Source organism: Bison bison, unplaced genomic scaffold, assembly GCF_000754665.1.
Source record: "Bison bison bison isolate TAMUID 2011002044 unplaced genomic scaffold, Bison_UMD1.0 scf7180017864376, whole genome shotgun sequence".
NCBI classification, from domain to species: Eukaryota; Metazoa; Chordata; class Mammalia; order Artiodactyla; family Bovidae; genus Bison; species Bison bison.
In genome coordinates this window covers 9,472,737-9,486,425 of record NW_011494948.1, presented here as the reverse complement: position 1 = coordinate 9,486,425, position 13,689 = coordinate 9,472,737, and the positions used below count along the sequence as shown (strand labels likewise).

Sequence of the window (13,689 nt, the reverse complement as noted above, 5' to 3'; positions counted from 1 at the left end):
TCCACTTTCACTTTCATCAAGAGGCTCTTTAGTTCCTCTTCACTTTCTGCCATCAGGGTGGTGTCATCTGCATATCTGAGGTTATTGATATTTCTCCCAGCAATCTTGATTCCAGCTTGTGCTTCTTCCAGTCCAGCGTTTCTCATGATGTACTCTGCATATAAGTTAAATAAACAGGGTGACAACATACAGCCTTGATGAACTCCTTTTCCTATTTGGAACCAGTCTGTTGTTCCATGTCCAGTTCTAACTGTTGCTTCCTGACCTGCATACAAATTTCTCAAGAGGCACATCAGGTGGTCTGGTATTCCCATCTCTTTCAGAATTTTCCACAGTTTATTGTGATCCACACAGTCAGAGGCTTTGGCTTAGTCAATAAAGCAGAAATAGATGTTTTTCTGGAACTCTCTTGCTTTTTCCATGATCCAGCAGATGTTGGCAATTTGATCTCTGGTTCCTCTGCCTTTTCTAAAACCAGATTGCACATCAGGAAGTTCACAGTTCACATATTGCTGAAGCCTGGCTTGGAGAACCTTGAGCATTACTTTACTAGCATGTGAGATGAGTGCAATTGTGCGGTAGTTTGAGCATTCTTTGGCATTGCCTTTCTTTGGGATTGGAATGAAAACTGACCTTTTCCAGTCCTGAGGCCACTGCTGAGTTTTCCAGATTTGCTGGCATATTGAGTGCAGCACTTTCACAGCATCATCTTTCAGGATTTGGAGTAGCTCAACTGGAATCCCATCACCTCCACTAGCTTTGTTCGTAGTGATGTTTTCTAAGGCCCACTTGACTTCACATTCCAGGATGTCTGGCTCTAGGTCAGTGGTCACACCATCGTGATTATCTGGATCGTGAAGATCTTTTTTGTACAGTTCTTCTGTGTATTCTTGCCATTTCTTCTTAATATCTTCTGCTTCTGTTAGGTCCATACCATTTCTGTCCTTTATCGAGTCCATCTTTGCATGAAATGTTCCTTTGGTATCTCTGATTTTCTTGAAGAGATCTCTAGTCTTTTCCATTCTGTTGTTTTCCTGTATTTTTTTGCATTGATCACTGAAGAGGGCTTTCTTATCTCTTCTTGCTATTCTTTGGAACTCTGCATTCAGATGTTTATATCTTTCCTTTTCTCCTTTGCTTTTTGCTTCTCTTTTTTTTTTTTAATTTAATTTTATTTTTTAACTTTACAGTATTGTATTGGTTTTGCCATGTATTGAAATGAATCCACCACAGGTATACTTGTGTTTCCCATCCTGAACTCTCCTCCCTCCTCCCTCCCCATACCATCCCTCTGGGTCTTTTCATAGCTATTTGTAAGGCCTCCCCAGACAGCCATTTTGCTTTTTTGCATTTCTTTTCCATGGGGATGGTCTTGATCCCTGTCTCCTGTACAATGTCACGAACCTCATTCCATAGTTCATCAGGCACTCTGTCTATCAGATCTAGGCCCTTAAATCTATTTCTCACTTCCACTGTATAATCATAAGGGATTTGATTTAGGTCATACCTGAATGGTCTAGTGGTTTTCCCTACTTTCTTCAATTTCAGTCTGAATTTGGCAATAAGGAGTTCATGGTCTGAGCCACAGTCAGCTCCTGGTCTTGTTTTTGCTGACTGTATAGAGCTTCTCCATCTTTGGCTGCAAAGAATATAATCAATCTGATTTTGGTGTTGACCATCTGGTGATGTCCAACACAAGTTTTCTCTTGTGTTGTTGGAAGAGGGTGTTTGCTATGGCCAGTCCATTTTCTTTGCCCTGCTTCATTCCATATTCCAAGGCCAAATTTGCCTGTTATTCCAGGTGTTTCTTGACTTCCTACTTTTGCATTCCAGTCCCCTATAATGAAAAGGACATCTTTTTTGGGTGTAAGTTCTAAAAAGTCTTGTAGGTCTTCATAGAACTGTTCAACTTCAGCTTCTTCAGCGTTACTGGTTGGGGCATAGACTTGGATTACTGTGATGTTGAATGGTTTGCCTTGGAAATGAACAGAGATCATTCTGTCATTTTTGAGATTGCATCCAAGTACTGCATTTCGGATGCTTTTGTTGACCATGATGGCCACTCCATTTCTTCTGAGGGATTCCTGCCCGCAGTAGTAGATATAATGGTCATCTGAGCTAAATTCATCCATTCCAGTCCATTTCAGTTTGCTGATTCCTAGAATGTCGATATTTACTCTTGCCATCTCTTGTTTGACCACTTCCAATTTGCCTTGATTCATGGATCTGACATTCCAGGTTCCTATGCCATATTGCTCTTTACAGCATTGGACCTTGCTTCTATCACCAGTCACATCCACAGCTGGGTATTCTTTTTGCTTTGGCTCCATCCCTTCATTCTTTCTGGAGTTATTTCTCCACTGATCTCCAGTAGCATATTGGGCACCTACTGACCTGGGGAGTTTCTCTTTCAGTATCCTATCATTTTGCCTTTTCATACTGTTCATGGGGTTCTCAAGGCAAGAATACTGAAGTGGTAATTTTCTTTTCTTTTTTTAAATCTGTTTTGTTTGTTTTTTGGTAGTAGGCATGCTACTGGGTGTAAGATTTTTTTTTAACAACTTTTTATATAGAGTAATTTCAAAAGGAAAAATATTTACTTTGATTTGAGTGGAAACTCAATGTAAAGCCACATCATTTTAAAATTTAACTGAGATAAAGCTCCATAAAAATTTTCTTCAAAAAATGGGTTTCAGAAAATTGCAGTTCAGTAAAATTTTTAAGGCTTTTGAACAAATTTACTAATATTTATTTTTGTGGAACTAATTTGGCCATTTTTCATTAATTTGTTCCTTTGAACACTCATTTTTCATACCAGATATAGCATTGTGATAGTAGAAAAAACATTGTCCCTGTCATTAAGGGAATTATTTGTGATTAAATGCCACATATTTGCAAATTAGATGAAAAAATGAATATGTTTTAAAGTAAGTGTATATGTGAGAAATGGGAGGTAAAGACAAATCTTTTTTTTTTAAGTGAAAACATTTGTAGGCTATTTTTTCCTCCAAAGGAGTAGGCTAGCTTGCTTCTGTTTTCCTACAAAGACAAGGGTTTTGGTTCAATAGAATAAATTCTAATGTTTGAATGTCCGTCCTTTGTAGTATAGACTAATACATACCACCACTGAGTGAGACCTTTGTATATGGTTTCCCCTTATTTTCCACTTGGAATTGATTCCAAGCTTCACTGTCGATACCACAGTCTTTGGATGCTCAAGTTCCATACTCTGCCCTCTGTATCCACAGATTCCTCATTCGCGGATTCAATCAGCCACAGATCCTAAACATAGCCCCAATCTGGTTTGTTGATTAGAAGCATAAATAGATTGTTTTTTGAGTGGGGGGATGGTCTTTAATAGGGAAGGTAATGTGGTATTGATATTTGTGATTTTCATAGTGAATAACTTGTCAGATCTTGGAAGTGAGAGATCATTATCAGCTATCTTCGGCACCTAGAAATAAAGTAACCTTCTTTGACTTGGTTAAGTAGCATCCTTAACCTCCCATAGACAAGCTGTTTACTGATTAAAACACCAGCATGTGTTAATGGTGATTTCTGATATTTGTACTGAAAGCAAGAGTATTTCAGTATGAAGGACTCTCAAAGCCTCATCATTTTGGTTTTTTGTCCCTTCCCACCTGTGTTGTCACAGCCTGAAATGTATAAATAATCAGTCTGTCTTGGAATGATTTCTTATTTCTACTTAACTTGCAAAAAAGAAAAACCCAAATTCATAAGTGGTATAGATGTGAAATGGCCACCTTTGTCAGATAAATGTCACGCACGATATGGTTGCTTCTGTTAATATGTATTAGCCTTGGGCTATAGCAGGTAGAGTCACTTTCAAAAGGAAAAATGTCCTGAAAGAAGATCCTCTGTGTTAGCTTCATGCAGTTAGAAGTTTGTGGGGATTTTAGGTGCTTTACCTGTATTTCAGAACCATTTTGTCTAATTTTATGACATAATTTCGTCCCCCAAAGCACCTAACCTGGGAGAACTGGTAAGCTGTAAACATAATGATCTGGGGAGGGTGTTCTCCTTTCTGCATTTTTAATGGGGAGAAGGCCATCTGCTTCTCCACATGGAAGCGTTACCCTCTTTCACACAAAGCCAGCCCGATTAGGGGCCGGAGCCACAGGAAGAGGCTGCCTGCTTGCTCCTCACTGCTTTACCTTTCATTAAATTAATAAAGCTCTTACTTTATTTACAGTTCAAACTTACTATTATTTTACCTAAGGTCACTTAACTCAGAGGCGAGCACCTAAAAAAACTTTTTGAGTGGTGAGAGTGATAAAGTGAAAAAAGGCTAGAGTAAACCCCTTAATCAAATGGTGTGTTGTAGTATTAACCTTGATATTCTTTTCATTTGAAGTATTTTCATTGAATTTAGTGAGGCATAAAAATGCTAAACATATATATTTTTAAATTTTTAAATGATCCCTCTGAAACCTAATAGCTGTTAGTGCTGCCTCTTAAGTAGGCTATTTTTTGTTTTTGTGAGTAAACTGTATGTGTTTTGCTTCAAGACTCCAGCGACTACTCTGTCGATGACGACTGTCTAGTGAAACTGCTCAAAGGATGCTGCCTGAAGAACCTACAGCGGCCCTTGCAAGCAGAACTGTGCTTCAGTCATATTATCCAAAGGTAAAAGCAGACGATGAAACCAGCTTGAGTGCAAATCGCGGTTTCTGGGGAATTGCTGTGAGAAAGTGATGCTTTTGTCTCTGCTGCTAACCTTTTTTCACTTGATGTTGTCAGAAAGAGAATCCAGTAATGTTTTCTTTATTCTGTGAGAAAGAAATGATAACCTAAGTGAACATGGCTTTATGCTTTTCTGCGTGGTGTTTAGAGGTGACTCACGAAAGCTAAATTTAGAGCCAAGCTGACAGGTGTCTGTCTAAATTTTGGCAGTAACGTACTGAACATCTGATACTTTTTTTGATTTGTGCATTTGTCTGTCATTCATTTATTCTACCAATATTTGAGTACCCACTATGTGCCAGAAACTGTGATCCTGAATCCTAGGGTTTCAGAGTTGAATAAACAGACTAACCATCATTGTAATGATAATTTGGCAGGAAAGAACAACTGTGATAAATGCTATAACAGCTTCTCTTTTGGCAAGGGGCATTTTTCTAGGATGAATGATTATTATCCCCTCAGTAGCACTGATGATGATGTCCTGCTCCTTTGCTAATTAGAGAGTTGATCAAGGTTCTGTTGCCTGGCCCTCTTCTCTGCATCTGGATTCACAGATGCAGTTGTCTACAGGGGCCAGACAAGTAACCTTTCTGAGTGATGGTGGGAATGTGGATTAGAAGGCACTGCAGATCAGGGATATTGTGTGGTCTCTCTAAAGAGTACCGCCACTCCTGAACTCAAATTGATTATTTTTCTTGACAGTGTGGGCCCACTAGTAATAATGCCTACAATTTATCATTGAAAGCCTGGAATCTGAATTTTATGTAACATCTTCTGATTTTTAAAGCTTGGCTCAATTTTTTGGAAACCATTCTGTATACCAAATAAGTCACAGCCACAGACTTCTGCTTGACGTCTTCTGTTTGATATCATGTGCTTTCCCATCTATAACTACTGATCCTCTTCTGACCATATTTTCTGAGAATGTAGGAGGACTGCTGTCCTTATAAGAAGAGGAAAGACTCAATGTCTATTTCTCAAATTAATAACATGCTGTCTTTAGTAAATTTGTTAAAGAAGTATCCATTGAGCTCCCTCTTATTGACATTTTTATTAGGATCAAAAGGATGACTTATTTGGGCTATTTGTTGTGTCTTTTGAATCTCATAGTGGATAGTTTGCTGGTGTGTTTTATAGTTTTGGATTGTGAACTCAACTTCAGTGAGTTTTATCTTGAGACGCCAGTGAGGCTAGGACTGAGGAAGAGTCTCTTTCTAAGCACTGTGCTTTTATTTCTGCCAGATGCCCCAAAGGCTTTTCTCAGCCTGGACGACTTTCATGTTAATTTTCTTGCTTAGAGGTTCTTGGATTATTTGGGCCACATAAATTTGAATTGCATGTTCAGGTGAGGACAGGCCCATTGATTATTAATTTCTTAAGGGATTTGCTTTTTTCTTCCTACCTAGAGAATAGGCCAGTCTTCCCAGATGGCGCTAGGGGTTAAGAACCCACCTGCCAATGCCGAAGACATAAGAGACGTGGGTTTGATCCCTGGGTCAGAAAGATCCCCTGGGGAAGGGCACGGCAAGCCATTCCAGTATTCTTGCCTGGAGAATCCCATGAGTGGAGGAGCCTGATGGTCTATAGTCCATAGGGTTGCAGAGTCAGACACGACTGAAGCAACTGAGCACAGAGTGTAGGCCACAGAGCCAACTGCCCTTGGCTTCCTCCTGTGCCACGAGTGGGTTCTCTACCCTTTCACGAGTGCGTCGTCTACCCTTTCTCTGATGGAGCTGGGCCCCAGCTTTACATAGTGGTCTCAGCCCCTGCTCTACATATTATGTGGACCCAAGGTCTCACCTCCTGTGTGGACAGAGAGACACAAAGCCTTGGCTGAGACAGACCCAGGAGTACTTTGGCATCTTCAACACAATTAGAGTTCTGGTTTTGTTTTTGGTTTGAGAGTCTTCCTTATGTTCTTGTGAGCTGAGCTCTCCTTTTAAAGGGGTGTTGCTCTTATTTGTTTCAGCGCTTCTAGATATTGGGAAGTCAGATAATTTCCATAATACTGCTGTAAACGGAAGTGTCGGCCCCTTCTTTCTTGACATTTTGAAGCATTATAAGACAAACAGTGTAAAGAGAGTTAAACCTTGGTGAAAAACAAGTGGAGTCATTTTCTAAATGGAGTCACTTCTGAACATGTTCATGATCTTGTCCTTTCTAGGATAATGTCTACGTGAAAAGGCAGGAAACAATGTGCAGTGCTGGATTTAGACTAAGGGATAAAATGAGAGTGACAGAGGAAATCCCTGGTGCTCCAGTGGTTAGGACTTTGTGCTTCCACTGCAGGGGCATGAGTTAAATTTTCCCTGATTGGGGAACTAAGATCCTGTATGCCATAGAGTGAGACCAAAAAAAAAAAGGAATATATTAAAAGCATACTGTTTATTGCCATGGTTTATTATATTCTTTAACTGTATAATGACAGCTTTTCTCTAGTAATAGACTTAGTGCTATACCTATTTTCATAAGAATGGGGAAAAATATATATGTTGAAAAAAGAATGATATGTTCTTTCTTCTGTTGAGATTTAATTACTTTTCATTCACTCTTTTAGTGAAAAGCTACTGAAGTATGACCACTACCTAGTGCCATTTACTCTGTTTGAATTGGCATTTTTGTATAAAAACCAAGGAGAAATTGACAAGGCCATAAAGGTCCTAGAAACTGCAAGGTAAGTGGTAACGGCAGCTTTCCTTGACTGCTATGGAGTCGGGAATATCAATACTATTTTTACAACAGCAATAACTTGATACACTTAAAAATGAACGTATTAATGAAAAATTATTCATTATATTACCTTTGCTAATTTATGCTTAATTTCTACTTGTGGCTTTTGTTAGAATTGTGCAATTTTCAAGCTTCTTAATGCCTGACCCTATGACTGTTTACAAATGTTGTGATTTGGGGGTACCTACAGGACAGATTTCTAACCTATTCTCTTCTGTATCAGGGGTCAGAAAACTTTTTCTGTAAAGGGCCAGTTAACACTTTTGGCTTTGTAGTAGAGGGTCTCCATTGTAAGTACTCAGTAGTATTGAAAGTGGCCATAGAAGACAATATGTAAATAAATGAGTGTGCCCAGAGTTGGCCATAATTTTGGTTATAGTTTGCTGACCTTTGGTATATTCCACCATCTCTCTCATTTCATTAAAAAGCCTCTCATTTGAAGAAGCCCTTTGAATCTTCCTGACTCTTTCTTCTTTCTGGCTATTGTGGCAATTTCATAGCACTTTATCAATCCTGGTGGACAGTGGTGCTCAGATTTCCTGTGATCGTGGTTCATTTACTGGGGACACAAATCCTGTGGTCTGCTTGCTTTGAACACTACCTGCAGTGGAGAAAGAATGCGTGATAGCTCTAGGTCATAACTAGCTTAATAACTCATTGGTTTGTTCATGTCCTTAAATTTAGCAAGTATTCACTGAGTACCTATTATGTGCCAGACACTAGAGAAGGTTCTAGACAAACAACTGTGCATCAACAGGCAATGTTTCTGCTTTCTAAATTGTGGAGTATTGGTAAATACACAGATAAGAAAAATAGCAATGATTTATGCTTCATTGAGATTTATGATATGATACAAGGTACCTGGGTATTACTTTAGACTGTTAATTCTGAAAGGTTTCCTTGAGGAGGTGCTATGTAGCTGAGATTAGCATAATTAAAGCCAGTCCTGAGAAGATCTGTCACCAGAAGACTGGATGAGGAGCATTCCTGGCTGGGGATAGGAGGGGGAGGGTATCAAGATACTAGGTTGATAACGATGCTTTACTGAAATGGGGAATACTTAGAGGAGCAGGGTTGAAGAGAGGAAAAAAAAACATGTTTCTGTTTGGACTCTGTTATTTTGAGGTGCCTATAGGTATTCATATGGAGATGGTGAATTTACAGTCATTTATATGAGCATGTAGTTCAGTGTAAAGGTCAAGGCCAGTTGTAGATATTTGAATGTCACCAGGACAGAGACAGTGATATTTAAAACTGTGGTGGGGTCATTTGGGGATATAGCTAGAGGAGATCCAGCACAGAGCCTTGAGCTATGCAGTTATTTTAGAGATTAAATAGTAAGATTAAGAAGTGGCCATGAGTTAGGATGACATCCTGGAGAGCCAAGTGAACAAAATGTTTCAAAAGAAGAGTGGGAGGCTGTGAAGATGGTTGCCAAGAGGTCAAGCAAGGTGAGACCAGAGAAGTGGCTGCTGAATTTGGCAGCATGAAGATCATCAGCAACTTGGACAAGTAAAGTGAGAAAGTGGAGTCAGCCATTCCACTTTTTTATTTTATTAACCTAGAGATATGAGAAAGTCACTTTTAAAGTTAGTTTCTTGAGAGTGAGTATGACTGCCATTTCAGCTAACGTTCATGTATCTTCAAATCTAGCCATTAGAAAATTTGGGACTAAAAGTACTGTTTCTAAGTATTTATCATGTGGACATATTTAGTGTTATCAAACGGTAAAGAATCCGCCTGCAATGTGGGAGTCTGGGGTTTGATACCTGGGTTCAGAAGATCTCCTGGAGAAGGAAATGGCTACCCACTCCAGTATTCTGGCCTGGAGAATTCCATGGACAGAGGAGCCTGGCAGGCTACAGTCCATGGGGTTGCAGAGAGTTGGACAAGACTGAGCAGCTTTCACTTTCAAGTAATACATAAGGCAAATATATAGCAATGAAAATAAAAGACCAGTAATTCACTGAGAAAGAGAAAGACCAGCAGTGATCAAAAAGTCAACACTAACTCAAGACAGTGCTAGTGATGTCAACATAGACAAACTTCCCAATAATTTCAAGACTGTTGATTATCTGCAGTTCTCCTTGTACAGTAGGAGCTTTGCAAAGCTGCCCAGGTTAATTAGGGAAATACTCAATTACATCCTTTGAAATTCTAGTAAGATGTTGGTTTAGCTTATGAATAATAACCCTTAGCAAGGTTACCAGTAAGTAACCTTTAGACCTGTATAACATAAAGGGCTGTAGAAAGAAGTGAATGCCACTGCAGAGAAAGATATAACTCTCCCATGGGCCAAGGTGGTGTGTGTGAGAGTAGAGCCCAAGATCCAAGCCACTCCATTTTTCTGAGTCTGAACAATTCTAGCAAAGAGAAGTCAGTGCGGATGATATAAGTGAAGTTTTAAAGTAATCTGTGAATTTCTAATTCCCCTCCTGACATTGTCACATCATAATTATTGACTAAACCATTGACATTTGCCTGTGAGAATTGGAGTAAGTAATTTTGTTGTCAGTGTTCTTTCATGAGTGTGTGTGTGTGTGTGTGTGTATTTAACTTAAATTTTTTTTTGAGGGGGTGAATGATCATATTCACCTTGTTTATACGAGGTTGCCTAAAATTTCCAGTTTAGAAAAGGAGATCAGCTATTTAAAAATAGTTCACAAATTTTTTTAAGTCCTCAGCATAACCTTCTTGCTGTTTGGGAGAAGTACAAACCTTGCTATTCAAAGTAGGATTTTTAGACCACCACCTGGAAACTTCTAGAAATACAGAATATTGTCATCCCCCCCTCCACCCAGGAACAGAATCTGCATTTTAACAAAATCCACTGTTATGCATAGTGATGTTTGAGAGTAAATAAAGAATGAAGGTGAGAAGAAGGAGAGGAGGGTGGTGGTACCCTGGTTTATAAAGGAATTTTGACATTAAAATTTTATTGTTTTCTGTCTTTAGAAATAACTACAAAGATTACTCGCTGGAGTCAAGACTACACTTCAGAATTCAGGCAGCTCTTCACCTCTGGAAAAAATCGTCTTCAGATTGATCAGAACATGAAGGATGGACTTTTCTCTCAATTCATACCGGCATATACTATAGATTAGGCCTTGTATTAAAGTGGAAAAATGATCTTGTGAATGAGAGACAAAAAACTAATTTTACTGTCAATATTTTCTATAATTTGTGTGGTTTATTCTTGGTCTACTTAAGTGTTTTTTTTTTTTCTCTATGGAATGATGATCAGTAATATCTTGAAAACTCTTATATTTTGCATCTTCAAAAGGAATTTCAAATTAATTTGAATTGGAGAGTGAAGAAGTCTTTTAAAGGACTCACAGGTACAATAAAGTCTAAATAGATTATTTATTTTTTTAAATGTGGAAATGAATATCATGTAGGTAGTAAATGGCTTGTAACCTGAGCCATATTTAGATTTGTTGGGCAGTTAAACTTCAGAGATAGTTTGTGGCCTAGAATTTAAGTTTCAGAAAGAAAATAAGAAAAACCTACATTCAAAATAGCTTAATCTTTTTCAGAAAACTCCTGAAAAAGACAAGTAATGGGTGTGAACAGGACAGGGAACGTAGGTAATTGGTTGAAAGACCTGTATCTAGAAAAGATGAGATGTTATTATTTTTTATTCTTCATGTAAGTTAAAGGTGGTGGCATTTTTGAGAGACTGTCCTGTTTTTGAATGTACTTAAGTCTATCATCATATAACAAAACTCAGAAAACTCCGTGTATCTAAAGGGAAAATTTATATTTTGGATTATTCTCAACCTTATCCATGAGAGCTAAAAAATATACATTGATTATTTTTCTTATAAAGTTCCTGCTGCTTTAAATGATATCAATAATTTTTACACTCATAATGTTGGTGTGAGGTCTAGTTTTCTAATCTTCCTAGCACTGTGATGTTTCCTTGTAAATATCTGGACTGTGCTTAGTCCTTTAATTTGCAGACACAATCAGGGCATAGAGTGGAAGAGAGCCTGACTGTATGGTGCTGGCTCTGCTGTCAGCAGTTACCAGGGCGACCTTTAGGGAGTTTTGGGCTCTCTCTGTCACCGTATTTTCCTCATCTGTGAAATGGAAAAAGAACAGATGACTTCCAAGGTCTCTTTCAGTTTTATAATTGTAGGTCTGTGTCTTAGGTATTTATTTTCAGCAACCGATGTTAAAATGTTTAATCCAAACCATTCCCACTTGGTGTGCGTGTTATTTTACAATCACCACTGCCTCCAGCCCCACACCCCCACCCCAGCTCTCCAATATGTATATGCAGCGGCTCAGGACAAGATTGCATACAGAGCGACAAAAAACGATTTATGAATCGATGAATCAGGATTTTGTCTTATTTTTGTTAGGACGAATACCTTGTCCTGGAAGCCTCTGCAGTTGAACAAAAACAGCCCCTGACTGGCAGTCAGGAGCCCTGCTCTGTTAGTTAATAGTTCCTCAACACGGAACAAGTCATCAGCCCTTTCTAGGACTCAGTTGCCCCAGTGGAGATAGCAACACAGAGCTTGGTGTTTGTGAGGGCTCAGTGGAATGATGTGCGTGATAGCTTTTTTGGTAAATTGAAAGGCTTTGTGAATACGAGTTGTAATAGTTACGATTTTTATGTACAGATTACAGTATCAAAACTAAAGTATTGGCTGAGTCTGTGGTCTCTGATGTAAAATGAAAGAAGCGTGGAGATTCAAACAAATTTGGATTTATTCAGTGTTTAGCACTGACATGAGCTCACATTGTGAATTTGCGCCTTGATGTTTATTTCCTATTATAAGAGCCTCTGGGCTTCCCAGGTGGCCCTAGCAGTAAAGAACCCACCTGCCAATGCAGGAGACGTAAGAGACGTGGATTCGATCTGTGGGTTGGGAAGATCCCTGGAGGAGGGCTTGGCAACCCAGCTCCAGTATTTCTTGCCTGGAGAATCCCATGGACAGAGGAGCCTGGCGGGCTACAGTCCATAGGGTCGCAAAGAATTGGACATGACAGAAATGACTTCACACACATGCACACACGCCTAAAAGCCTGTATCCAGCAGGTATTTGATCTTATTTTCTTCACCGTACTAATTCTTGGCCAATACCGAGGATGTATTTCCAATGGAAAATGATGAATTCAACTATAGTCAGAGTACCACCCTTTCAGATAATATAGGTGGTAGATTTCCTCACATGCTATTAATATGAATTATAAAACTTTACGTGAGGACCAGACAAAAGAGGAAATAAATTAACTGCCATTACAATTAGTAGTGGAAAATCTGTTGAACAATTTCTTTAAATATTACTTGGGAAAAAAGTTTCCAAATTCCTTAGAAGAGCTTTGGTAGCATTAATTTTTTTTAATTAAAAAAAAATCTCTTATTGCTTTTGTGAGAAGCTATGAGTCAAAGCAAAAGTAAGTTAAAAAAAATGCTGTTTCTGATGTAAAATGGAAATGGTTTAAGTTATTGGAGGTTATTTTTGTTTTAACTCAGCATTACCAGAACAAATATAAAGAATTCATATCTCCAATTAAGATTTTTCCTTTGTTATTTGTTCTTATTATATTTGTATTTTTATTTCCTATCTGCTAACCTATCCAATAGATTTTTAAATGTTGTAGTGTCATTAATGCTACAAATATTCATCTGTTTCCTGCCATGTTCAAGATACCATGGCAGTACTAGTTTCCTGTGACCTCTGCTAATACTGCATTTATAGAGTTATTTTGTGACTCAGGGTGTTCTGTGAAGAATGAGTCCCGAAGTGACAATATTTTATCTGCTGTTTTAAGGGGCATTTGTAAGGAGGTTGGGCTGCCAATGTGTCTGACGGTGCAATTTGTGTAATTCTTGGTATAATTGCCTTAAAATTTTTTGTTTTTTTAAATGCAAAGCCAGAGATTGGCTTTATGTAAATTTAAGATCCTTGCGTGGAGAATCCCAGGGACGGGGGAGCCTGGTGAGCTGCTGTCTATGGGGTGGCACAGAGTCGGACACGACTGAAGCGACTTAGCAGCAGCAGCAGCAAACTTCAGATCCCTTGGAGAAGGGAATGGCTACCCACTGCAATATCCTTGCCTAGAGAATTTCATGGACAGAAGAACCTGGTGGGCTGTAATACAGTCCACGGGGTTGCAAAGAGTCAGACATGACTCAGCAACTAACAAACACAAACTTAAGACTTAAATAGATTAGCCTTTGTAATTTTGGTGGCAAGGAAAGCATGATTTCTGCTTGACAATGGAAGATCAACTGTATCA

At 38.7% G+C, this 13,689-nt stretch overlaps 1 protein-coding gene across 1 annotated transcript in view; it reads left to right on the top strand.

Moving 5' to 3' along the window:
• Positions 1–12,974, top strand: part of TTC39B (tetratricopeptide repeat domain 39B) — a 153,429-nt gene extending 140,455 nt beyond the window's left edge. Inside the window, 3 exon segments of the mRNA XM_010857028.1 lie at positions 4,530–4,647; positions 7,262–7,378; positions 10,390–12,974. Coding sequence (XP_010855330.1) covers positions 4,530–4,647; positions 7,262–7,378; positions 10,390–10,480 — 326 coding nt within the window. The 3' untranslated portion in view covers positions 10,481–12,974.
• The last annotated feature ends 715 nt before the right edge of the window (positions 12,975–13,689 follow it).